General features: G+C 41.7%; 1 protein-coding gene across 1 annotated transcript; it reads left to right on the top strand.

The window, feature by feature from the left end:
* The first annotated feature begins 23,357 nt into the window (after window positions 1–23,357).
* On the top strand, window positions 23,358–26,307 carry LOC148027754 (tubby-like F-box protein 5). The gene is made up of 4 exons (XM_087689461.1): window positions 23,358–24,498; window positions 24,678–24,765; window positions 24,890–25,022; window positions 25,221–26,307. The coding sequence occupies exons 1-4, from the start codon at window positions 24,079–24,081 to the stop codon at window positions 25,918–25,920; spliced, it is 1,341 nt and encodes a 446-aa protein (XP_087545587.1). The 5' UTR covers window positions 23,358–24,078; the 3' UTR covers window positions 25,921–26,307.
* Window positions 26,308–27,122: the final 815 nt, after the last annotated feature.

Below are 27,122 nucleotides of genomic sequence, written 5' to 3' on the forward strand. Positions count from 1 at the left end.
TAGTGAGCTTACCTTGATGCCCGATCGAGTACCCTCCTCTCCCATGCATGCTAGTAGCTCCACGATCCTTGAGGCAAGCTCAAGTAACCTCAATCCCTCTCCAACAAGCTCCATTCTCCATAGTTGTGCGAGACAAGAGAAGAGAGTAGAGAAGAAGATGAAGAGAGGAGATGGGGAGCTTCTTCTCCTCGATCCCTCACTCTCACACACTCACTCCCTCACTCCCTCACTCCCTCACACTCACTCACTCCCTCTCTCAAGCTCAAGCAAAGAAGGCAAGAAGAAGAGAAGAAGAAGAAGAAGCTTTTTACCACATACAAGAATGAGCTTCTCATTCACTTTTCAAGTTTATATACATCCCCTACTTCCCACGGGCGGTCATCCTCAATTTTTACATGGCCGACCATGGCCTAGGCCCTTTTTCTCCATTCTTTCACTTCCTAGCTAATCCCACCACCCTTCTAAGTTCACAATTTGCATAGGAGGGAGCTTGGCGCTCTTTTACAAGGATTTGAGAGTGCCTTTGCATTTAAAGATGCGCTTTCTTTATTTTAACTCCTCCAGACTTCGGCGGCTGCACCTTAGACTCTTCGCGGTTGTTTCCATGCTTTTGGATTTTTTTCGGACTTATTATTCTTCTGGGTGCCTTCTTCATGCCTACCCTATGCCTTTTCCTACTTCTCAGATTTTTCTATTTTTCTGCTTTTTCCTGTTGCTAGTGTTGCAGTAAACACCACGATGGGTCCCCATAACCCTATTATGTGCTCAAGGATACTATGAGGGCAACAGCTGGATCTGGGTGCCCAAGACATCAGTCCTTAAGAACAAACCCCTTACACAGCTTGTGGCCACACCTGCTTCAAGCAGCATGTTCACTAAACAACCAGCCATCCCTAAGACCCAAACTGTCAAATCTATGATAACCACAAAGGACGAAGCCCCAAAACCTAAGCCCATCTATAGGCCAAAGCCGCAACCCGCTAGCTCTAAACCAGCCACTATTGATGCTAAAGCTAAGTCTCTAGAGACTCGACCAATCAGTCCCGTGCAACCTGAACCCACTATGTCTCTCGAGATCTCACAAACCCATCAACTTACGTAGCAGCTAGATGTTCCACAATCATCTAATGCGACTGACTCTTGCATGCTCAAAGAAGCTTGCGATGAAGGTTGCATGTCTTCCAAGCCACAGGACACACAACTAACCTTCCAAGCGGATGCTCATCCCAAGGAGCAATATAGTGGAATATCATCGTTAATGCATCCATCTAGTTCTGTTTCACCTCAGCCACCAGCAACTCTTAGGCCTTCATATGAGTGACGCTCATTTCTTGCTATGGCCAAGGACCTTGTTGCCAATTCAGGTGATGACTTCGTTACTTGCATTAAAATGTTGGACATCACATTCACGACCTTCGCCCGAAGTCATGAGCAGCTAGACCTTGGCCTTCTTGATGAGCCACTTGCTTCTGAAGTCCATGCTTTACCATGCACCTGGGAAGAGTATGAGCTCATGACCATCAAATTCCCCAAGGTTGCAACTGAGATTATCGCTAGTAGTGAAGTCTCAAAGGAGAAAGCAATCATTAGCAAGATGCTGACCTCATACCGAAAGCCTGCTGGCTCTACACCAAACCAAGAGCTTGAAGAGCTCGTGAGTCTTACAAACTCTACCTCTTCATTCTTACAGCAATGGTATGCCTTACGCCTCCAATGGGAGTGAAAAGGTTTCCAAATTATGATGAATGTCGAGCAGAGACGTGCAATCAAGGCTGCAGAATATGACCCCACGTACGTAGCTCCTACTTCTTTTAGGGTTATGGCCATCTTGCGTAACAAACTGCTTGGCGACCATTTATTAGTCCATCCTTACATCGACCAAGTCCTTACAGAAGAAGAGCTACACATTGCTAGCCGCCTCAAAACGAGCGATGTATTCAACCACTACGAGTAGCCACCAACTACTATCAAAGCTAAGGCATCAATGAGTTCAATTATGCTACATCGTGTCGTCAAAATCACAAATGATGTCTCAAGAAGCCTTCAAGTGTACTTCTCCTCAACATCGACAATGTTTCCCATCCCATCGAACCCTTGCTTCCTCCAGCCATTGCTACGAGGAACCAGACCAGTGATCTCCTAACTATGTAATATCTAGGTATGCATGTGCACTCACATAATATCTACACCACCACAATATATATACAATTTGGGTCCTCAAGTGCTGGACAATACTCTCAGCTTGTTGAGAGTTCTTGACATGTCTCCCAAACTAATTGAACTACGTCTTGTGCACGATAAAAAGACTAGCACTACCCTAGGGAGAGACCACATATAAAGCTTTTCAATTGCAGGTATTGTAGATTCCAATGGAAGTGCTGTCAACTCTTTATCAGCACTTCACTCTGAATTCTTATCCTTCATCATCCTGCGAGCCCACCAACGAATCGTCGCCCGCCCTAGAATCCCCCGAACATCAACACCTGTGCCAACCCATGAATGCAACTCCCAGCAAAAATCGGTCCTATCCCCAACTTCAACACCCCATCACCAACCAAGCAGGCCAACAAAGTGCCACCAACCACCTTCATCCACACCACCACTAAAACTTCTCCAATGCCCGCCATAGCAATCCCTTCCACCCACATCTTCAGTGCATGCCAAAGCCTGCTACCTATGACGGTGAGTGCCATGGGACTGGCACTCGTCTAGGAGGGGGTAATGTTAGCCCTTAAACAACAAGGTGGAAAAGCCAGAAAATCTACAGTAAAAGACAAGGCCAAGGAAAAAGTGAAACAGAAGACAAAGGCGCGTCAAGAAGAATTTGGAAACACAAGAAGTGCAGAAAAGTCCTAAATCAAGGAAAAAGGCGCACGAGAAAAAGTGTGAGTCTATACTTTTGTAAAAAAGCACAAGGTGCACCATGATTTATTTTAAGAGTGTCGAGCTCTCACCTGTGCAATTTGTAAAGGTGGTTGGGCAGTAGGAAGGAAGCTAGGAAGATAGAAGAACAATGGGACAAAGGGCCTAGGCAACGATCAGCCATGTAAAAAAGGGGATAAGGGGATGACCGCCGAAAAGGGATTTAGGGTTTTGTATATAAAGTTGAAAAGTAAATGAGAAGCTCATTCTTGTGTGTGGCAAAAAGCTTATTCTTCTCCTTCTTCTCTTCTTCTTGCCTTCTTGCTTGTGCTTGAGAGAGGGACTGAGTGAGTGTGAGGGAGTGAGGGAGTGAATGTGTGAGAGTGAGGGATCGAGGAGAAGAAGCACCCCATCTCCTTTCTTCATCTTCTTTTCTTCTCTACTCTTCTCTTTTCTTGTGTGGCTATGGAGGATGGATCTTGTTGGAGAGGAATTGAGGTTGCTTGAGCTTGCCTCAAGGACCGTGGAGCTATCAGCGTGCACGGGAGAGGAGGGTACTCGATCAGGCATCAAGGTAAGCTCACTACACCCCATAGGTAGGGAGGGCGCGTCGGCTATGTGAGAGGTAGCCATGGCCGCTCGGCTTGAAACGCTTGACCAATAAGCGGTCCATAGGTCTCGAGGGTTGAGCTTGTAGCTCCCTTCGCCAGATGTCATTGGGGTGCTCGGTCATGCTAAGGTCAAGGTTGAGGTCTAGACTATTCGCATTCGAGCTTATGCTTGCCATAGTAGTTGCCTCCTGACCCACTGGTATATCTATGAGGTTAACTAAGTTGGCTAGAGATGTATCCCTAACCTTGGCAAGCCTTTCCTTCACTAGTGATGTTATGGTTTGGTCCTCTCTATGTCTTTCTCCCTGGTTTTTCTGAATCTTGGGGTTGTACTTCTATTGGTGGCTTTGCTTCTATGTTAGCTCCCCTTAATGTATTCCTTGTTAATCCACCAATTTACAAATGTGCAACACATATACTAGTAGTGCATTTTTATGTACGCTGTGCAAAATCATGCCTTCCAGTTTTCATACATGCTTAAATTCCTATACTGTCAAGTGTGACCCTTGATGGAGTCATCTACTTCAATCACTTCCTAATCTTGATGCTTTTGGAAGGGGTTTTGATTACTCCTGACCAGTTGAAACTAGGTTCTCTATGGGTCATTAAAAGTGGTCCTTCAAGTGTCCAACATAGTGAATAAGCTTCGATCTCTAATCAATTAGCAGCCAAAGGTTGGATCTTTTAGTCCCCCATGGACTACTAGGTTGAAATTCCTTCTTTCTTTAGGTACAAACAATTCTACAATTTCATTCACAAATTTGGACTCTAGCCATTCAATTGGAGGTAGGCCCTAGCCAACCCCTGAACAGTTAAAAAACCCAGCCAAACAGGGTTCTTAATGCCTGGTCTGAGTCCCAAACTTGGATGTTTGAGTGGTCTGGCTCGAACTCAAATGAGGGGTGCCCGTTCAAGTGACCGAGGTTGGCCATCCGAGGCCCAAACTCGGGCATCCAAGTGGTTTCCATCTAAGTCTGGCCATTCAAGGTTGAGTGGTCTGAGTGGGACACTTATTCCAATTCTATATCCCTTGTTTTTACCTCATTGTTTTTCTTCTCTAGCTCCCTACTCTTGTCTTCTACCACTTTCTTTACGTTTTCCATTTCCTTATCTTTTGTCTACCAACTCCATATTTTTATCTCCTTCTTTGTCCCTCTTCATCAATATTCTTAGGATTTTTGTCTCCTTCTTAATCCCTCCTCCTCTTATCTCCCTAATCATCATCCTCATCTAAGGAGGATTTATCAAACACATATGTGAACATGGTATGGAAAAATTTGAGCTACAACCCTTAGGTATTCATTGGGGATGGCAAAGAAGAGTAGCCCATAAATCCTTGCTATCTATTAAGGTGGCTATCATGGTAATGGCCTTCTTAAATCTATCATACCTTTCACTTTACCTCCTTAAGCTCAAGGCTTACTCTATTGGTTCAAGGGTGAGTTTGACCTTGGAAATTCTTAGATTTGCCTCATTAGTGATGCATACCATAGAGCTTCTTGTATTTGGCATGAATTCTCTAATTAAGGATATGCAACCTCACAATTGCACCTTGAAGGTTATAGATTTGACATACATTTCTAGCTCACATTCCTAGATATATCGATGGGCCTTAAAGGTAATATATTTGACATACAATTCTAGGCCACATTCCTGGATCCATTGTTGGGCCTTTCAACTACTCAAGATTGCTTATTAGCATCCAAAACACTTAATTTGGCTAGTCTTTATTGCTTTTATGCAATAATCGTGATGTCCAACACTTTTATTTCTTTGTGTTTCTTTTGATGATTTTTATTTTTTAATTATCCCTCCCCCTCATGGCTATAACAATCCCGTCGTAATTTCCCCCTAATAAAATGAAAAATTTAATTTAAAAAAAGAGGATAAATCCCCCCCACGCCGCCAACTGGTGGATGGGGGAGGGGGGGGAGGCTGTCGTGAGAAGGCAAGGGGGCCGCCACGTGCCATAGAAAGGTAGGGGGGCTATCATGACATCCACGCGAGGGGGGTCTCTTCCATGTGCTCACGAGAGGAGGCGGGAGGGTGCCACGACCATGGAGAAGGCAGGGGAGGCTACCACCGCGTGCCCTGCGGTGGCAGGGGGCTTGCATTACTAATCCCACCCCCCCCCCCCCCCCCCCCCACCCAAAATACCTATATAAACCCCCATAGTCAAGGGGATGAGGGGGCTGGGAAGGCCGCGACTTGTTGTTGTTGATCGAGTGAGAAGGAGAGAAGAGAGAGAGAATAGAGAAGAAAAGGGAGAGAGAGTAGAGAAGAAGAGAAGAATAAGAAGAAGAGGAAGAGAAAGAGTAGAGAAGAAGAGAAGGAGGAGAAGAAGAAGAAGAAGAAGAAGAGAGGGGGAGAGAGAGGAGAAGAAGAAGAAGGAGAGGAGAGAGAGAGTAGAGAAGAAGAGGGAGAGAGAGTAGAGAAAAAGAGAAGAATAAGAAGAGGGAGAGAGAGAGTAGAGAAGAAGAGAAGAATAAGAAGAAGAGGGACATAGAGAGTAGAGAAGAAGAGAAGGAGGAGAAGAGGAAGAGAAGAAGAAGAAAAGAGGGGGAGAGAGAGGAGAAGAAGAAGAAGAAGAAGAAGAAGAAGGAGAGTAAGAGAAGAGAGAAAGCAAGACAGAGATTGAAAAGAGAGGAAAGGGAGGGTAAGAGAAGAGAGAGAGAGAGATAGAGAGAGAGAAAGAATTTTTTTTTCTTCCCTCGTTGAAGAACTCGGAGCTTGCCATCTCTCTTTCCTTCCCCCCCTCTTAGAGATCCTCACAAACTAGTCCCTTCCGTGAGGAGTCGTCTTTCTTGCAATCTGGGCGTGTAGCCGCAAAGCAAAAGCTAAATCATACGATGCCTCCCAAACGAAGTAAGGTCCAACTGAACACGAATCCCACCTCAACCAATGGGGCCGTGGGGCAAGGAACCGTGTCGCTTGGTAATCAGGTGCATTCCATACACCCTACCCTGGTGGGGAGTCTTAAGGACATAGGCCGACTTCCTTGGGAAGGGAAAGCTATTCGGCAAAAATCTATCATAACTAACCACCATTTAGTTTACATCATTTTTTTCATATTGGAAATTGTGCTTACTTGCAATCTGGTATGTTTTTGAACGAGTAAATTGCATAGGAGATTTTGCATTCATGCACACAAAAAGAAGAAGCCAGGACCTTATTGATTATGCTTGTATTACTTTAGATTATGCACTAACATTAGCATGCTTAAAAATGGGTTGTTAAAACACTTATGCATATTCGTTGATTAAACAGAAATCGTACCTTTTCTTTGCATCACAAAACTTGTGAAATTGGAAAGGTAGAAGTGACAGTTTGAATCAAGTACATGAAATTCCTGAATTGCTACGATGACGTTTAAGTATATCTAGGCCATTGCAAGACTAAAACAGAGGAGAGTGCTTCACGTCCTCCACCCAAAGAATATATATATAAGTCTATGTTTGTGTTGCATAAGCATGTTTAAATGAATTCCCAAAAGCAAAAGCCTGCTTTGTAGCATTGTATTGTCTAAGAAAGATATGCATCCAAATTGCATGGCCTCATTATCAATTTTAGTTGCGCTGCTAGGGATTCATCTTGAAGATAACTATCAACCGCACTTACGAAATACAAAAATTTGTTCAAGAGCCGTTCAATTAAAAAAAACCCTATACACGCAAGGATAGGGCTCAACTCAACTTATTTAGGGTTTCGAAGAAACTAAGCCAATCTATGGTTACTTCATAGGGGGGCGAAATGAAGAAATTCCCTACCCTTTGGAGGATATTGGAAATTACTCCTAAGGCAAGAAGGACAAACGCTAGGGTCAAGAGAGGGACCCCACCTTAGCAGATGTCTCAAGCACTCACCTGCACCTTTGTTTGTGCTTATAAATTTAGGAACACTGCTTCTAAATTTAAAAACAAAAACAAAAAGACAAAAAAAAAAGATTGTGTAACCCCAAACTCATAAATGAGTATAGTGAATCAAGTTGAACTTTTGGAGGGCGCGCCAAACCACCCCCAGCTGGCCGCCAACCCTAGCCAAGGGGGTTCTAAATAGCCATGATGGAAACATGGACCGAAGCCACCACGAGAGGTCTCTCTGTGGATTGGTTTGAACATAAGAGGACGCTTGGATGCGAGAGGGGCTCTGGCTGTAAATTCCCTGCCTCCGGGCCCTCCTCAAACGATCAGCGTGACTCGAAATAGATTTTCAAGAGCCCTTGTTACTAGTGCAAGGCGAAAACTTGGTGGAAATAAAGTGCATCCTTATGGATTGCGAATATTGTCCCTTTTGAACAAGACTTGTAACTCTGATAATTTGCTAATATTAAGTATTTTCAGGGAAACTATTCGAATTTTTTTTCGTGTCAATGCCATAAGATTACGTGAACGAACCCTGTCCTCTAAAAAGGTTAATTAAGGAAGTTGTTTTTACATGTCACACTTAAAAGTGATAGGACTAATTAGACAACTAAAGTACGCCAAGTGAGGGAAGTGGGAGGGCGGAACCCCCGACGGGTCTGTCCTATGGCAAGGTAGTCCTAGAGAACTGGGAGGCTTCTCACAAGGTTTTACTGACGACCAATGCTTAGAAATCGTTAGGCTAGAACCTTGACTCATGCTGTTTTAGGGGACCGGAATGGGACTATGCCCTATGGGCATAGAGGTGGAGCCGCATCCCTCTCATTTACCATTCTCTTTGAACCAAGTGCGGTAGAGGTCTGCTTTGGCTTGGTTATCTCTACCCAAAGTAGGATGTCCAAAACCAATACTAGAAAGCTGTCAAGAGACCTTGACCACTAGGGACTCAAGTTCAGGTCAATCCTAGTGGGTTTGGCCGTAAACATTCCATTGCGAGGTGGACACGAGAAACCCTAGGCGACAAACCCCGTGACATTCCATGAGAGTGCCGGGCGGCGTCGCTTAGACTCGTCTCTCGACATACCACTAAAAACATGCTTGGACAACTGATAGGCGGGCACGTTACAGTGGCAATGGTGGACAACTTCCTAGCTAGAATGGTTGTTTGGAATCATCAAGTGTGTACATGCTAATGGAAGTGTAGTTCTACTTGGGTATATACATAGAGTGAGTGTGTTTATTTATGAATAAATTGGTGCCTTGGCATTGTTGGTGAGCCACCACTCAAAAAACTTAGGGTTGTATTGAAGCTCAGTAAGAGAGTCCAAGCCAAAGGGCTAGCAAGGTAGCTTGTAGAGATAGGTAACAATATTAGTCAATAAGGATGGACCCTCAAGTCAGCTTATGATACGTAGTACCCCTTTGAGAATGATCTTATCTAAGAAGGGGTGTTACCCTAGTTCTAAAGGAAAATCTAGATTGCAAATGATTAAAATTTCTCCAAGTGAGATGCCACTACAATGTATGATGATGTACATGGGCATACCAAGCTTTCAAGAATGGATGTCTAGAAGCACAGTTCCATTAGAGCTCGACCACTTAAGTTGGAGCATAGGGTTTTCTTACCAATGCCTAATAAAAAATGAGTTGCATTGTCTTGGTGCTATTTTCTAGAAGTATTTTCAATATGTCTTATTGAATGGTGGCACTCTTGGAGAAGATGTATTTGTGCTCTTCCACATGGACTTCCAATAGGGGATGAGCTTGACCATTTGTTCCTCATAATATTTCCTAGGCTAATCATATCATAGTCTTAGCAATCATTTTGAATGTAACATCTAATTGTGCAAAGCAATCAACCATGGGAGGTTGGTTTTCTTGGCTAGGGATGTCATCATTTGATAGATCTTCAAGGAATACTTAGCTTTAGTCTGGCTAGCAGTCATGCTTCATTATGCTAGTTAGGGTTGGGTTGGCATTCAAAGATTTGTTGCTTTGAGAGCCAATCTCCTTTGAGCTCTAAAAGCATGTGTCATGAGTTGGCATCATGGGTTTGACTCCCTTGTTTATAGGCTTTGCGATTGGCTCCTCAGTGTGATTTGGAGTTTAGATTGCACCTTGGTTAAGTTTTTGTAGGTGTGGATCATTGGATGTGTACAAGAGTGGCTGCACCATGGTTATGGATTGGGTATACACCTAGACGATTTGCTTAGGCTAGGATTTCTTTGTCAGAGACCAAGGTTTCTTGGTTGATGTGGTGCATTTACCCAATATCCTTCATCATATGTTATGGTGCACTAGCTGTGGGGGGGGGGGGGGGGGCGCTTGGATGGCTTGAGACATGCTTGGGTATCCATATGTAGCTATTGCCCTCATAGCATCCTTGTGCCATGAGAAGAGACTTAAGCATCCATTTTGAGTGCTTGTGGGGATCTTCCTATGCCTTCTACATTGTACACATGGTCTAGGTAGGTCTTTTGTGGGTTCTACTTGCCCTCTTTAGGAACCGTTAATGTTGTGTTTGACATTGGTGATTGATCATTTAGTTATTGGACTTGGCCAATTTCTTATCTTCAGCTACTAGCGATTATTGTATTAGGTCTTCTTTTTCTTTGTTAAACTCAAATAGTGTGGTCAATTTGGTTGGTTGTGGGTGTTTCTTAACTAACTCCCCAATGCTAAAGGTTGAGATTGCATTGGCTCAAGGGAGAATCAAATGGATAGATTTTTCCATGTACATTTGTCTCTTGCAAATAGTTCTTCCTTTGTGCTAAAGAATGTATGACATGTATTGGATCTTAAGAAGAGCTTGATTAGTATTAGATAGTTGGATGATTGTGGATACCGTGTTATTTCTGGCATGCATTCATGCAATGTTTGCAAAGGGTCTCTTATTGTTGCACAGGGGTCTAGGTCTAGTACTTTGAATTTTTTGCACATGCCTAGTGCCAAAGATCATATTGTAGCTATGATGGAGTAGCCATGTCTATCTCTTTGGCAGCACTAATTGGGCACATGTCTATGACAAGAATGCATTCTTTCTTGCTTGACATATGTCCCTTACTTTTAGTTTTTTAGACTTTGATATATATGTCCATTGTATATATAGCAAGTAGACTAAGCTGTCACATAAGAAAACTCTAATAACAAGAGGGTTGAACCATTGGAGTTGGTTCATAGGGATGAGTATGGACTTATCCCTACTGTGTCATTGGAATGAGCATCATACTTCATCACATTTATTGATGATGCTACATGGAAAGCATGGGTTTATCCTATACAAAAAAAGGTTGCCACGTCGATGCATTTCAAAAGTTTTTGGCATACATGGAGAATCAATCAAGCAAGAAACTCAAATGGTTGTGCACTAATGATGGTGAGGAGTACACTTCTGATGTCTTTTAAAACTCTATGAAATGTAGGGTATCAAAAGGGACTTGAGTACACTATATAACCTAGCCTAATAAGGGGCTACAAAGAAGATAAATAGGACCATAAAGGAAAGGATTTAGAGCACGCCATCTAATGTAGATCTTCCACATAGATTTTGGACTAAAGTTCTCTAAACAATGGTTCCTTTGATCAACAAAGCAAGCCATTGGATAGAAAAATCCCCGAAGAGGTGTGGTTAGTAAAAAAATTTCTCTTATAAACATTTACATGTGTTTTTTGTAAGGCATATATGCATATTTTCAAGGAAAATAGGAGCAACCTTACTCCTAAGTCACAAATAAACATTTTTCTCGAATATAGAGATTCAAGAGAGAATGGGATATAATTTATGGGACTAGAGACAAAAAAAGATAGTATACAACCATGATATGATATTCAATGAAGAAAATATGTATAAAAGCCCATGAAGTCCATTGAGATATGTAGAGTGCTATTTCAAGAGGATGGGTAGCCACCATATAAGCCACATGCATGACCTAGCTTGCACGATACAGGGTTAGGATAGCCATGAAATGTTGAGTTGGATATACCATAGCCAAGTGTACAACCTCACATTCAGCATGGTAAATAGTTAGGATAGCAAAATGCTCAAGTTGAGTAGGTATTTATATGTTCTACATGTCAAGATTGTGGGAGAGAAGGAAGGAGTCTCGCTTGAAGCTTTCTTGCTTGCACAATGGGGGAAGACACACAAGGGTGGAGGCTGAAAACAGTTTTCCTCTTCTTAGTTGTGTAAGCCAAAAGAACTCAAGTACAAAGAAATAGAAGAACCCTCTATATGGGTCTCAAACCAAACTCAACTAACTAAGGTGGCATACTAACTGAGCCACGAACTAGAGTAGATAAGGATAGCTATCATGTAGCTATTATTCATGGGCGGTGTACCAACCGCGTCTGCAACTGACAAGTCAGTGACATAAATACACAACGGTCACCCTGGCGTATCATGAGTGGAGCTCGATATCTCAACACTCCCCCTCGAGCTCAATCCCAATTCCTGCACACCAAGCAGGTCTCTGAACTTGCGCAGCTTCTCTGTGCCCAATGCCTTCGTGAATATGTCAGCTACCTGATCCTCTGTGCTGACATAAACTAGATCAATAAGACCTAGTAAAACCCTCTCTTGCACATAGTGATAATGCACCTCAATGTGCTTTGTTCTAGCATGATAGACTGGGTTATTTGCCAAGTGTATACTACTCATGTTGTCACAATAAATGACAACTGGTCCATCTGTAGACTGATGCATATCATAAAGTAGCTTATGCAACCAAGCTACCTCACATGCAGCCATTGTTGCACCCCTGTACTCAGCCTCTGTGCTCGACAAGGCAACTGTAGGCTGTTTCTTGCTGCTCCAAGTGACTACAGCACTCCCAAAAGAGAACACATATCCACTGGTAGATCGTCTATCAGAAATACTACCAGCCCAATCAGCATCAGTGTATCCATGCAACTGTATCTGAGCCCCAGTCTCATAAAATAGTCCATACTGCAATGTGGACTTCACATACCTGAGTATGCATCTAGCCACATCCAAATGTGGTTTCCTTAGAGCCTGCATAAACTGACTTACCAATCCAACAGCATAGCTCAAATCTGGCCTAGTAATAGTCATATAAATCAAACTTTCTACTATGCGTCTGTACATAGTAGGGTCTTCTAGAAGCTCACCTACATCTGTGCTCAGCTTTACATTCTGCTCCAAAGGAACTGAAATAGGCTTACAGCCTGTCATCCCATATTTGGACAGCATGTCCAATCCATACTGCCTCTGCAAGAGCTATATCCCACTTGGTGATCTAATCACCTCAATGCCCAAGAAATAACGCAGCTCTCCCAAATCCTTCATCTCAAACTTCTGCTTCAATAGCATTTTCACATGAAGGATATCTTCATCGTTGTCACCTGTCATAATCAAATCATCAACATAAATGACAAGTAGCATAATACCTTTCTCTGTTTTTCTCACATAAAGTGAGAAATCTGCCTTGGAAATCTGAAAGCCAATAGTGACAAGATACTGTCCTATCTTGTCAGACCATGCTCTAGGTGCTTGCTTCAAGCCATACAAGGCTTTCTTCAACCTGCAAACAAACTCAGGATGAACAACATGCACATAACCTGGTGGCTGCTCCATATAGACCTCTTCTTGCAAATCACCATGCAAGAAGGCATTCTTTACATCCATCTGATGTAAAGACCATTTCTTTGATGCAGCCATAGCAATGACTGCTCTTACGGTTGCCATCCTTGCAACCGGACTAAATATTTCTTCATAGTCAATGCCATATGTTTGTGCATACCCCTTGACTACTAATCTTGCCTTGTATCTATTCACAGAACCATCTGCATTGTGCTTCACCTTATAAACCCACTTACAGCCAATTGCATTTTTACCTTTGGGCAAAGGTACCAATTCCCATGTAGCATTTGCTTCCAAGGCATCCATTTCTTCATCCATGGCTTTCTCCCATTTTTCTTTTCCCATGGCTTCCTCAAAAGAAGTGGGTTCTGGTTCATGTATCACTTTAACCATATATGCATAGTGAATGGCTGTAAATCCATCATATTTCAGCCTATCCACAGGATACCTAGCTCTCGTAGACCTGCGCAAAGTAGGTTCACTCCCAGGTGCTCTCAAAACATCCCTGGTCTTCCTTACTCCATGTGTAACAATAGAAGGAATACCCAACTCATCATCAATGCTCTGTTCTGAGCCACTGGATTCACCATCCACATAAGAGTGACCTGCATTCACATCAAACATGGGCTGATCAACCTTCTCTTTTCCTTTTCGTGATACCTGCATACCACTATCTGCATTACTTTGAGAAGATTCTCCTGATCTCAATCTGCCTGTCCATGGCGAAGAATGTGAACCACTACTAGAGGACGCTCCAGGTCCACTAATATTTTGTGACTGCTGCTGTGAATTTTGTGCAGCATTACCATTTTGTGCATCTACATCATCAATCACATTTACTGGTTTATACCAACTACTCATCTCATCAAAAACAACATCTCTGCTCACTGTAAACTTACGAGTAGAAGGGTTATAGCATCTATACCCTTTTTGCTGCAGAGAGTAACCAATAAAGATGCACTTCTCAGCTTTTGGATCCAACTTGGATCTCAACTCATCTGGCACATGTACATAGGCAATGCAACCAAAAATTTTCAAATGAGAAATATCTGGTTTCCTACCAGTATACCTCTCCTCTGGAGTCATTCCATGTATTGCTGCAGTGGGAGTCCTGTTCATTATGTAGACTGCTGTAGCAACTGCTTCAGCCCAATAAAAATCTGGCAAGTCTTTTTCATTGAGCATGGCACAAGATACCTCTCCAATATGCCTATTTTTTCTTTCTGCAATTCCATTTTGTTGTGGGGTATGACTGCATGAATATTGCTGCTTTATGCCATGCTCCTGCAGGAACCTTGCAAACTCATTTGAGAGGTACTCTCCCCCTCCATCTGACCTTAGGCATTTTATCTGCAAGCTTGTTTCTTTTTCAACCATAGCTTTAAGAGTTTTGAAATGCCCAAAAACTTCACTTTTCTTTTTCATAAAATACACCCAAACTTTTCTGCTATAGTCATCAATAAAACTGACAAAATAATGACAACCTCCAAGAGATGCAGCTTTAGTTGTCCACACATCAGAGTGGATTAATTCCAATGGCTTCTTACTCTCTTGAACATGTCTAGGAAATGGTTTCCTTGCCTGTTTTCCAAACTGACAGGCTTCACATACCTTATGCATTTCTGCAACCTTGAATTTCGGCAAACCTGTAACAATATTTTGGGCCTGCATTGATTTAAGTCACTGTACATTAACATGACCAATGCGTTTATGCCAGATATCAATATCTGCAACTACACCGGTCCCATGTGCAAACATTGCTGCACTCAATTCAGACATGTCTGCATCCAATGTAAACATTCTGCCCTTCTTCTTTCCTTTTGCTATCAAGCGACCTTTATTTTTCATATCCTCAACAAAGCATCCATGAGGATTAAATCTGACCTGCAAGCCCTGCTCAACCATTTGACCAATAGAAACCAGATTCTTGGTGATATTCGGGACATGAAATACATCGAACAGGTATTTCTTTTTCCCATCCTGCATAGACAAAGGAATTTTTCCAATCTGCACAATAGGATGTGCAGTATCATCACCAGTCTCCACAAATCCTGGTTTTTCCATTTTCCTTGCATCCTCCATCCATTCTGCATGACCTGTCATATGGTTTGATGCACCTGAGTCAACATACCATACATCGTTGCTTTCTTCTGCACTTGTCACAGAATTGTTCATGTGCTGCACCATAAACAGATGCTCATTTCTGTCATCACCCTATCTACTAAAGGATGCATAATTTCCTTGTTGCAGTTTTCCATTCATGATGTCATTCTGCTTTTTATAGCAGTCTTTAGCCATATGACCCATTTTACCACAATAGTAGCATTCAACATTATTGTTTGCATTTTGGCCTCTTTGCCATCCACCACGACCTCTTTGGCTCCCCTTGCCTCTAGAGTTACCACGTCCTCCTCCATAGGATTAGTTTTCTTGAGTTTGCTGCATATTCTGATTTCTACCACGGCCTCCATATCGGCCTCCTCTACCTCTGCCTCTACCTCTTCCAGCATTTGAGTAGAAGACAGCTTCTTTTGAAGTTCCTCCTGAAGAAGATGCACCACCATTTCTCTGCTCCTCAGAAATTAGAAGAGCAATCAACTCCTCAAAATCAGAAAATCTTTCACGGACGGAAATAAATGTTCGGAACTATGCATAATCCTTTCCTAGACCATTCAAGGTCACGGAAACTAAATCATCATCTTCCACTGGCGACCCAATGGAAGCAAGTGCATCTGCAATCTTCTTCACCTTCATGTGGTAGTCGTTGATGCTCATACTTTCTCTTTGCACATTATGCAACTCTTGCTTGAGCTGCATTTTCCTGGCTTGCGTATTTGTGCTATACATTTTTGACAAAGTATCCCATGCCTTCTTTGGCGTACTTGCATCCTGAATATGCACAATCATAGAGTCTGAAATACTGATAGACAGCCAATACATAACTTTCCTAGCTCTCTCATGCCATGTTTTGAATGCCTGCATTTGCTGTTGATTGGGAACATCAGGAAGAACTGGTTCTTCTTCATTTCCTGCAACAAATTCCCAATATCCTTTTCCCATAAGGAAATTCGTCATTCTAAACTTCCATGCTTGGAAGTTGTTCTTGTCAAGCTTTTCAGTGACAATCTGTGAAAGAGAATCAGATGCCATTACAGAAGACTGCAAAAAATTATGTCACTGCAAAAACCACAGCTTCACCCTCACAAGGGAAAATCTGCAAAACTGGCGAAAGTGGTATTTGACCACACAGTCACTTCCTAGTGACGATTTTGCATCAACAGGCAACAGGGATGATTCTGTAACTCCCAATATCTCTGCGCACAAGCATACAAAGCAATTTTTACAGTAACTATTCACTGACCTGTAGAACAGTGGCTGCACAGCATAAAACTGGGCCTTTTCCTGAGTGCGTGCAGAAAACTTCCGCCTCCAAAACAGGCCCCGAAATGGCCTCAAATCAAAAAAACAAGGTCGCCGAGGGCTAAAGCCATCGCCCGTAGCATATACTGCCCTCTTGCTTCACCGCGAAGGGCGTCTCAACCTGAGACAATGCACTCCTGCACTTTCCGGCTGTGCTACCTGCAGAGATCTACTCCCAAAATAGAAAATGAAAGCAACACTGCTCCTCTTACCAGAACATCGCGAGCTTGGCTTGCTTTCTTGAGCTCCTTACCACGAACAAGGCTCTGATATCATGTCAAGATTGTAGGAGAGAAGGAAGGAGTCTCGCTTGAAGCTTTCTTGCTTGCACAATGGGGGAAGACACACAAGGGTGGAGGCTGAAAACAGTTTTCCTCTTCTTAGTTGTGTAAGCCAAAAGAACTCAAGTACAAAGAAATAGAAGAACCCTCTATATGGGTCTCAAACCAAACTCAACTAACTAAGGTGGCATACTAACTGAGCCACGAACTAGAGTAGATAAGGATAGCTATCATGTAGCTATTATTCATGGGCGGTGTACCAACCGCGTCTGCAACTGACAAGTCGGTGACATAAATACACAACGGTCACCCTGGCGTATCACGAGTGGAGCTCGATATCTCAACACTACAAGAGTCTCTAGACCTTTACAACAATACAATGCATCTCTTAATTATGCCATAGTGATAGATTGCGAAGAGTCTTAATGTTATGAGGATGTGATGTCCAAGGATGATAGTCATACATAGAAATGCACTTTGTAGTCAAGGATGGATTCTTTGATGAAGAATGCAACTTGGGAGTTGGTTCAACTTCTTGAAGGCACCATGCCAATGGGTATATAAGGTGAAAATATCACCATCGTATACATTGTCTGTGTATAAGGCAAGATTGGTAGCCAAAGGCTTTAAGCATGAGAAGGGGTATTGAATTTGAAGAAATCTTCTCACCATAGTTAAGATGACCACTCATTGTCCTTTACTTGCATTGGTTTCTAAGGAGGACATGGAGCTTACCCAAATGGATGTAAAGATAACTTTCTTCAATGCTAAGGACTTTCAAGAGGATATCTACATGCAATAACCAAAGAGGTTTGTTGTGCAAGGAAAAGAACAGTTGATATGTAAGCTTAACAAAAGTCTATATGTACTAAAGTCAGCTCAAGGGACTAGGACTATAATTTTGATGTTTTTATGAGGTGTCAGGATATACACAAAGTGAGATGGATTATTCTCTCTACATGAAGAAGATTATGGATGGTTATCATACAATCTTACTTTTTTGCATGGATGATTGCTTGGGAAATCTATATTGGATGTGGATGCATTGAAGAGAAGGTTGCATGAAATCTTTGATGTGAAGGATTTGGAAAATGTAGGTCATATTCTTGGGGTGAGGATTATGTGGCATAAACATTAAAAAATTCCCTATTTGTCTCAAAATATGTACATCAGGAAGGTACTTAAGCACTTTGATATGGAGAGGGGGAAAGCTATAAGTGTTCCATTTCCTCCATATGTGCAACTAGACTAGGAAGAGGACCTTAAGTTAGATAAGAAGTAGGCTGAAATGGCAAAGTTACCTTATGTATTCGTGGTTGGTAACTTAGTGTATGCTATGGTAGCTATACATTTAGACATTGCGTATATAGTGGGATTGATTAGTAGGTATTCGTGGTTGATAACTTAGTGTATGCTATGGTAGCTATACATTTAGACATTGCGTATATAGTGGGATTGATTAGTAGGGTTGTAGCAAACACTAGTAAGAAGCGGTTGGAAGAAGTAGAGAAGAATATCATGAGATACTTGAATGTATAAGAGCTATGTGCATTTTCTTGGAAGAAATGATGCATTTGTCATTGTTTACATAGATACACATTTTACAAGGAATATATATTCTAGGAAGTCTATGATAGGATTTGCTTTCACATTATAGCCATGTACAACATTGTCTACCATTGAAGGCAAATACATTCCTACCATTGGGTATGCGATGAAACTATATGGCTTAATTCTCTAATGGTAGATCTAAGCATTGCAATGTAGGTCTCCATTTTCAAGATGGTAGTTAGAGTGCCATCCAATTGTAATGGAATCTTATATTATATTTTATCAAGGAAGTGCTTTGAGGATAAGTGTCAACCTATCAAGATTCATACAAATGACAACAATACATGTCTTCTTATGAAGAGCTTACCTTTTGAGCAATTTGCACATTATAGAGTGATGATAGGCATCAAATAGTATCTTCATTGGTCATTCTCCCTTAAAGGAACATTGGCCTTTAAGTTGGAGGTTGTTGGGGTAAAATCCAATGAGCTAAGGCTAGGCAAACACCCCTTATATATGTACAAACTATACATTCATACATAGGTGGAGGTAATACAAAATAAGGGTAAGTGCAACTTAGTACTCACAAAAACTTGTTGTGTGATCTCTCTCTTACCTTCTTGCTCTTTCTTGCTTGTGGCTCCTCACCCTATTAGAAAGAGATGCAAATGAATGTTCACGATGACAAGAAATTGACCGTACCTTATGTTATCAAGAAATGGCATCATTATGTTTATGGCACGTGCTTTAGAGTTAAAAGTGAGAATAGAGATTTGAAATACATCCTCTCATAACTAAATCTCACTCTAAAGCAAAGAAGATGGCTACCTACTCTTTCAAGCTAGGATCTTAACATATCAAATACAAGAGGCAATGACAATATGTTGTGTATTTTCTTTTAAGAATTTGAAGATGTATAAACTAATGTATCATGGAGTTGCATAGCAATTCAATTGAGGAGTTACAAGAGACATATTGTTTGGATGGGGAATATTAAGAAGTTACAATAGGCTCATTGCTTGAATGATGAATACTCTCATATATTTTAGAATTGGTGATAGATTTTTTAGATGATAATTCCCATTATCAACTCAAGAATGGTTTTGTATGGCTATATGGTGAGGCGATTATATCCCATACTTCATTCTTCAAGAAAAAGATCATAAAAGAAATGTACCACTTACTTTTGATTGGTCATTTGGGTGTTTTCAAGATTTATGAAAGCTCCCATTGGAATGGATTATGGACAGATGTGAAGGAATTTATTTCAAAATGTCTCCCATGCCAACAAAGCAAAAGGAAAATAATCTAAAAGCCTAGTGGATTACTTTAGTGGCCATTGTCCATCCTTGAAGGCAACTAAACTCACATTCCCATGTATTTTATTATAGGCTTGCAAACTCCCAAGAAGGGATTGAATATCATTTATGTAGCAATGGACAAAATTACAAGAGCACCCCATTTCATCCCAAAGACTCAATACACAACCTCTCAAGTTGCAAGCCAATTTATGGATCACATCCTGAAGTTACGTGGCTTACCTCAAGTCATTGTCCATGATAGGGATTCCAAGTTCATGAGTAACTTTTGGCAAGGAGTATTTAGATCTATGGTTACCAAGCTTGCCCCTTCAATTGCTTATCATCTTCAAATGAATGGTCAATTGAAGAGGGCTGAAAAATGGTAGGAAACATAGGTACTATTTTGCATGATATTCAACATTCACCCAATTTCTAGCTTCATTTTGTTGAGTTTGCATACAATAACAATATTCATGCTAGTATAATTGAGGTACTATTGTTATGATGCTCAATATTATTTGGATTTATGGCTTCACTTCGCTAAATTTGCATACAATAATGCTACTCATGCTAGAATTGAAGTTTTTCCTTTTGATAAGTATGGCTATAAAGTTCCCCTTCCAACTATTGTGTTTCATGCAACCCTCATGGAAAGGGAGAAATTGGAAAGAGTGCAAGCCCTTCATCAACAATACAAGATCAACCTCAATAAAGCTCAAGATCAGATGATGTTTTTTACATATGAAAAGAGGAGACGATTGGAATTTATGGAGGAACATTTAGAACTACTTAGAGTATCAAAATTAGGCATGCATATCTAAAGGGGATAGCTCAAGTAACAACTAACAGCTTGCCCATTGTTACTATGGCCATTGTTAATGTAACCATATAAAGTACTCAAGTGGATTGGTGAATCAACATATTGTTAGGAGCCTTTCTCCTCAATAAGGACTCTTAATGTCTTCCATGTGAGTCAATTAAAACCCTTTGTTGACCCCCATGTTGAGTATTTGGAGGGGCTTTTATTTGTAGATCAAGAGTACATGAAGAAGGATTTCAACACATCTTGAGTATCTTGAAGAGCATCCCCTATAGATGAAAATGGAGTTCAACACATTCTAGAAGGTATTGATATCAATGGAAAAAGAAGCTTAAACTAAGTCTCATCATGGAATACTTGATCAAATGGAAACAACTTGATCAAAACAAGCTTAGACCAAGTTTTGTCATGGAATACTTGATCAATTGGAAAGGACTAACTTAAAAGAAGCTTTATGAAGGCTAGAAACCATCATTCGAGAATTTTCATACTTTCAACATGACCTTTTTGTTGAAAAGTACTCAAGGTAGAGGCTATATTTTATTGTAGTATACTCTTTGTCAAATTTCTATTTTGAGTTGTCGTGAGAATTTTGGATTTTTGACAAAGTTGAACAACTTATATGGGTTGAGTACATGAAAGGAGCTTTATTTTGTGATATTAATATCTTTATTTAGTTTAGGCCAATCAAAAGTTATGCAAGTATCTATACAATGAGGTTTATAGTGGGACCAATTTTGCATGGGCTTATACTTGAAGAAGATCCATCAAGATACCACCTTCATGCTTTCCAATTGAAGCAAACATATGATACTTTACCTTTAGCTCCAAAACCATCATTGTTTTGAAGAAATTGGAAGATTCTAGTCTCATTCCTCATGCTTACATAGAGTGTTCTATTCTTATCTTGACTATTAGGAGTTACTTTGTACCAAGTTTTCTTTTGTTTTTAAAAACAAAAACGTTGAGGTGGGGATGGATTCTAAGTATATTTTCATTTTCCACATGAATACATTGAGAAGCCTCTTCATTTATTTTTTCTATCTTCCACCTTTTTCCATGACTTCCACATGTACTTCTCTCCTTTGTTTTTCTATTTTCTCTCATCTTCTTCAATTCAAACACTTATATACTCTCTCTTCATTAGCTCCATACCTTACACATATAGGGGACGATTTCTAGCAAAATAGGCTTTAACCTAGTGGGCACACAAAAAATTTGAAGTTGCACTTTTGAGGGTTAGAAATGAGCTTCTATAAGAACATAAATTTGGCTATTAGATAATAAGAATCATTGCCCTTAAATGGACTTGGGAAGCAAGGAATAACAATACATTTGTGTTAATGACAAAATATTTCTTGGATTATGAGAAAAAACATAAGCCTTTGATTTATAGATCTCTTACATAGATTGGGCAAGCTAGATCAAAGATTGAGACCCAATTTTAGGTATGTTAAGTGCAACTTATAGTTTAGGATTTGTATCTTGATCTCTCTAGAGGTGAACTTTAATAATAAAGGCCATATACTAACATTTGGTGTATGAAAAATTATCTTAAGCTTGTAAATTGGATATGCTTTTGTGATTTGATTTTTATATATTTTTAGATCAATGACCAAATACTTCTTTGATTATGATAAAGAACAAATCCCTTTGGATTGTAGATCTCTTACATAGATTGGGCAAGCTAGATTAGAGGCCAAGTTCCAATATTTAAGCATGTTAGGTGTAGCTTATACTATTTTTAAAAATGTGATTCTTTAGTTGTGATTGGGCTTCATCCCAATCTTTGCACCTCAAAGTAACAAAGCATTGTAGAGTCACTCAATTGCATGTTCAAAATTGGAGTCCTTCCATTACCAACATCCCCATTCTATAGATTGACTTGCGACTTGTTGGGAAGTCTAACCAGTCATGGAAAAAAAAGTTTTTTCTTGATCAATTATTAAAAAAAGAAAGGGCAAGTTCCCAGAGTAGTGAGTTTTGTCGTTTCTATATGAAACGCTCATTGCATAACTAAAGCACTCGAAAAACTCACCCTTATTTAAGGACAATGTCCCAACCGGTGTCTTAATATTCCAACCAATACAAATACTCTAGAATGCTTTTTTTTGTGGTGAGCAACATATTGTTCGGATTTGTATGTAACTCAGCTTAAGAGCCTCACCACTAGTGTTCACGAAAAACCGAGGTTTAATGTAATGTGAATTGCAAAATTAAAAAAAAAACTTTCAAAATTGAAAGAAGAAGGTTTAAAACTTAGAACTCTTAAAAATTATTAGTTATAAAAATGGCAAATACATGTAATTTGATTCAAAAATCTCTACAAAAATTTGAGTTAGAGGTTTTTGTATTTGCTACCAAAAATGTTTTTTGTGAACACTGCTCACCACACGTAACTACATGAACTTGAGCTATATGGCCGGGCGCAAGTCAAACATTTGAATGACGTGGCTAAATATATGGGTTGAATGCATTGGAGGAGGTGAGAGGAGATCCATTTTGAGCTTTGAATGGTTGCGCTGCCACTCGTTGTTGAAGAACACCTAAGCACAGCTTGTGCTAGTTAATCAAACATTCACTATTTTTGAAGCTACTTGAGTCATTGCGGCAAGTTCCATTTTTGCAGGAGATAGCCAGAGGCCAGGTCAAGCCACCACCAGTAGGCCACACCAACTGTTCCATGGTCAAGATAGACTCTCGCGCTAGTCAATTGACTGCGCGTGTCTCGGCTCTTAAGGTGAATGTTAATGACAAAGGGCCCTTTTGTAAGGTGGGGTCTGGAACTATTTAATATTCTATGGGGTCTAAAAGAAAAATTGAGTGAGGATTGCCAATTGGGCGTGCCTTTTGTGATTTGATTTTTTCCAGCGTTCGACCGGAGTCTCTAACGTCCGACTCGTTTGCATAAGTTTTAGGGATGATTGGTTGGAAATAAGCAAAGCCAAGGGCAGTGGCAGCGCAGGCACGGGCACCCCCACCCCCACCATCATCATCATCCTCATTTTCATCATTTTTGTCATCGGCGCGCGTGTCCTTGTCTAGACTCTACCCCCTCCTTTCCCAAAGACTTCTAGTTCTATCACCTCCTTCTTCTCCTCCTCATCCTGGCTATTCTCTGTGCAGCAGGCAGCAGACAGGCAGGCAAGAAGAAGAGAGGAGACGACGACAACGCAGGCACCAGGAAGAAGATCAGGCACAAGCACTCTCTTCTTCTGTAATTAGGTCGACCGTCGGCTTAGGTATTTGCAGATACCTAAGCAGAGCGAGCGAGCCACTGAGACAGAGAGAGAGAGAGAGAGAGAGAGGGAGAAGGAATACAATAAAGGGCGGTGCATAGGTGAACGTGACGCCGTGTGCCTCGATTTTGTCTCCCGCACAAGCATCAGTTTCTCGCTCCCCCCCCCCCCCCGGGCCTCTTGGAGTGAGAGCCTTTTTCCCCTTGTAGACCTCTGTCCTTTATCGCACCTCCCCTCCCGCTCCTGCTGCCCCTGGTATCGGCAATGCAAATGGTGCAGAAAGCGGATCTTATCAAGCTCAGATCAGGTAAGCCCCCGGCAGGACCGCCAGTTCCTTCCTTGACCGACCTTGCGTTTAGAGGATAGTGCGTCTCTCTCAGAGAGTTCAAGCAGGGCCGCTGGGAGGAGTCAGCACATCCCCCGCCTCATATTACATCCTTGACTGCCTTGCATCAGAGATAAGGAAAGAGGCCTTGTACGTCTCCGTCTCCGTCTCCGTCTCGCCCAAGATATACATCCCTGCCACAAGCGCCAATGCCTCTCAAAGCTCTTGTGCGCGATCTTAGAGACTTGCGGGATGGCATTGGTAGCTTGTCCAGGCGTACTTTTGATGTGAGCTTTTCCCACAGCAGCAGACGAGTGCGCTCTCAGAGTGCAGTGTTAGACATCCAGCGCGTCGTAGTGGCGGCCACCAGCGATGATGTGGATGCGAGTAGTGATGAGGATTTCTCCTCATTGTTGGTGCCGTCTCAGCAGGGGCGCTGGGCAAACCTTCCTCCTGAGCTCCTCAGAGATGTTCTCCAACGAGTAGAGTCTGCGGAAGGGTCCTGGCCTGCCCGCAAAGATGTTGTGGCTTGCTCTGCCGTTTGCAAGACATGGAGAGAGATTACCAAAGAGCTTGTAAAGGCCCCTGAGGAATCAGGCAAGCTGACCTTCCCCATCTCACTCAAGCAGGTACTTCCATTTACCTTTCCCTGTTTCAGGAAGTACTTGAAGTGGAAATGTATCACCGTTGGTTTTCAAACTACCAGCTTCATTGGGCTAGTGCTTCTGAAGGAATTAACCTTTGTACTCGTTCTCAGATCTGTCTTCCCAGGCTTATGTTGTTTGTGCTTTCAACTATGAATGTGCAGCCTGGTCCAAGGGATGCCCCAATGCAGTGCTTTATCAAGCGGGATAGGGCAAGCTCCACATACTCTCTCTACTTGGAACGTTCACCCTGTAAGTTTCCATGGCAACTGTGGGTCTGCAAATCACATTGAGTTGGAACCTGGTCTTAGGGCTTCGGGTCTTTTCTGTGTGATGTTTATTTGTTGTTCTCATCTTTTGTATATGTTACTGGCAGCCTTGCTTGTCGAGAATAGCAAATTTCTTCTCGCAGCTCGGAAGTTCAGGAAAGCAACTAGCACAGAGTACATCATCTCTTTGGATGCAGATGACATGTCAAGAGGCAGCAACAGCTATGTCGGCAAATTGAGGTTGGTGGCATGTTTGATGCCATGACAAGAATAGTGTGTTGTGCACAATGCCATGCGAGATTCACGAATGTGATCCACACATTTTAGCCCTACCATTGTATGATGGTTGCCTGTTTTAGTTTCCTCATGAGTCACAAGACTATATTTATGTATGCCATCGTTTTGTTTTGAGGGGAAAATGTGGTATGTCTGTGGCAGGTCCAACTTCTTGGGGACTAAGTTCACTGTGTCTGACAGTTTGGCTCCTCACAGTGGGGCCTTGGTTCCAACTGGCAAAGCATGTAGGCGTGTTGGCATGAAACAAGTATCCCCTGGTCGAGTTCTCTCTGGCAGCTACAATGTGGCTAACATCGCCTATGAGTTGAATGTCTTGGGCACAAGAGGTCCCAGGCGCATGCAGTGCATCTTGCATTCCATTCCTTCATCTGTGATGGAGGTTCGTGGCAGTGATGCACTCACCTCCAGTCAGCAACTGTCTGGACCAGCAGCAGTAGCACCACCTGAGGAGTCCTCCTTCACATCCATCCCTTTTTCTGCACCCAGTTTGGACATGGGAACTAGTTTGGGCCTCAGTTCTTCTGGCAAGGCTGAGAGCAAAGCCACCAGTAGTCCACTGGTTTTAAAGAACAAAGCGCCACGTTGGCATGATCAGTTGCAATGCTGGTGCCTGAACTTCAGAGGGCGTGTGACAGTAGCCTCTGTGAAGAATTTCCAACTTGTTGCTGCCATAGAGCCTACAAATCTGGCAGTGCCTCAAAGTGAACAGGACAAGGTGTTACTGCAGTTTGGCAAGATTGGCAAGGACATCTTTACAATGGATTATCGTTATCCTCTGTCAGCCTTCCAAGCCTTTGCCATATGCTTGAGCAGTTTTGACACCAAGCTAGCCTGTGAGTGAGAGAAGATGTCAACATGAGCTGCTATCAATTAAGCTTCTGTTTGTAAAACTTAAGGATGGATCAATGGAGATGAGGGTTGAATGGATACTATTCTTCTCTCGTCTTTAGCTTTGAATCATCAGTGGTTGTAATGTCCAAGGTAGTGATCATTGCAAGTCAGGTCTGTAATGGCAGCATGCTGCAAAGAATTGGCGTTACAATTGGTGCATTACCTTAGAGCTCTGCTTGCACTAAGGTTTTCTGGACTTCAGATGTCAGCTCGTTTTTCAGAATTATGTATTGTGTCCCTTTGTAAATTGGCTAACAGATATCTGGGCTGACCAAAGCCCTCCAGAAGTCCTCTGTTGGTTAGAAACATGAATCTCTCTATGCAGGATCTTGGATTATATGCTGATGGCTTGTTGTCAAACTCCCATTAATTTTGGCGTGCAAGCGTCTTGGAGTTAGCCTGTCTTGCTGATGGTTTGTGTAGCTTAACTTTTTTAAGGCCCCAGTAATTTTGCATTTGTCTTGGAGTTAGCCTATCTTGCTGATGGCTTGTGTCGCTTAACTTTTTTAAGGTCTCAGTAATTTTGCGTTCAAATGGGGTTCAATGAATCACTGTGTTAATGTTAGATGGTATTTCATACTGGTTTTGCCAGTTGTTTTACATTGGGTTTTTATTCTTTGGAATAGATATTAGGAAACAGAAGAGTAAGTTATCTATTAGTTGAGGAAAACAAAGTTCTTGTATGTTTTGCGAGTTAGATATCCAGTCGAGTGAGATGGCTTCAGTAAATGGCTGTGTTTATACCTGATGGTGTTCCATACTGTTCTTGTGAGATGTTTGTCATGAGGTTTTTTGTTCTTTTTCGGAAGATCTTAGCAAACAGAAGAGTAAGCTATCCATGAACTGAGGAAACTGAAGTTTTTTGTATGTTTTGCAAGTCTGTCTGTCCAGTCAAGTGAGGTTGTTTTGTTGGCATTGGAGCTTGGCTGCAGAGGGAACTTTATGTTTTGTGTTCTGGCTTGTGTACATACATCCAGCATGTGTGTGCTGCCTTATGTCTGTACATCCAGGATGGTGATTCAGAGTGCAAAGGCAAGTCTGGCCATGAAAACTGGACATGGCAACTGAAGTAGAGGTACAAGGAGTGGAAACAGTCTGCCTGTGAAAGGATGCCATCCTTTCTTTTAGTTTCCCACCCTTATCTTTGTATTG

This window comes from Lygodium microphyllum, chromosome 12, assembly GCF_053477565.2.
Source record: "Lygodium microphyllum isolate KBCC chromosome 12, Lygodium_microphyllum_v1.1.10, whole genome shotgun sequence".
Lineage (NCBI taxonomy): Eukaryota > Viridiplantae > Streptophyta > Polypodiopsida > Schizaeales > Lygodiaceae > Lygodium > Lygodium microphyllum.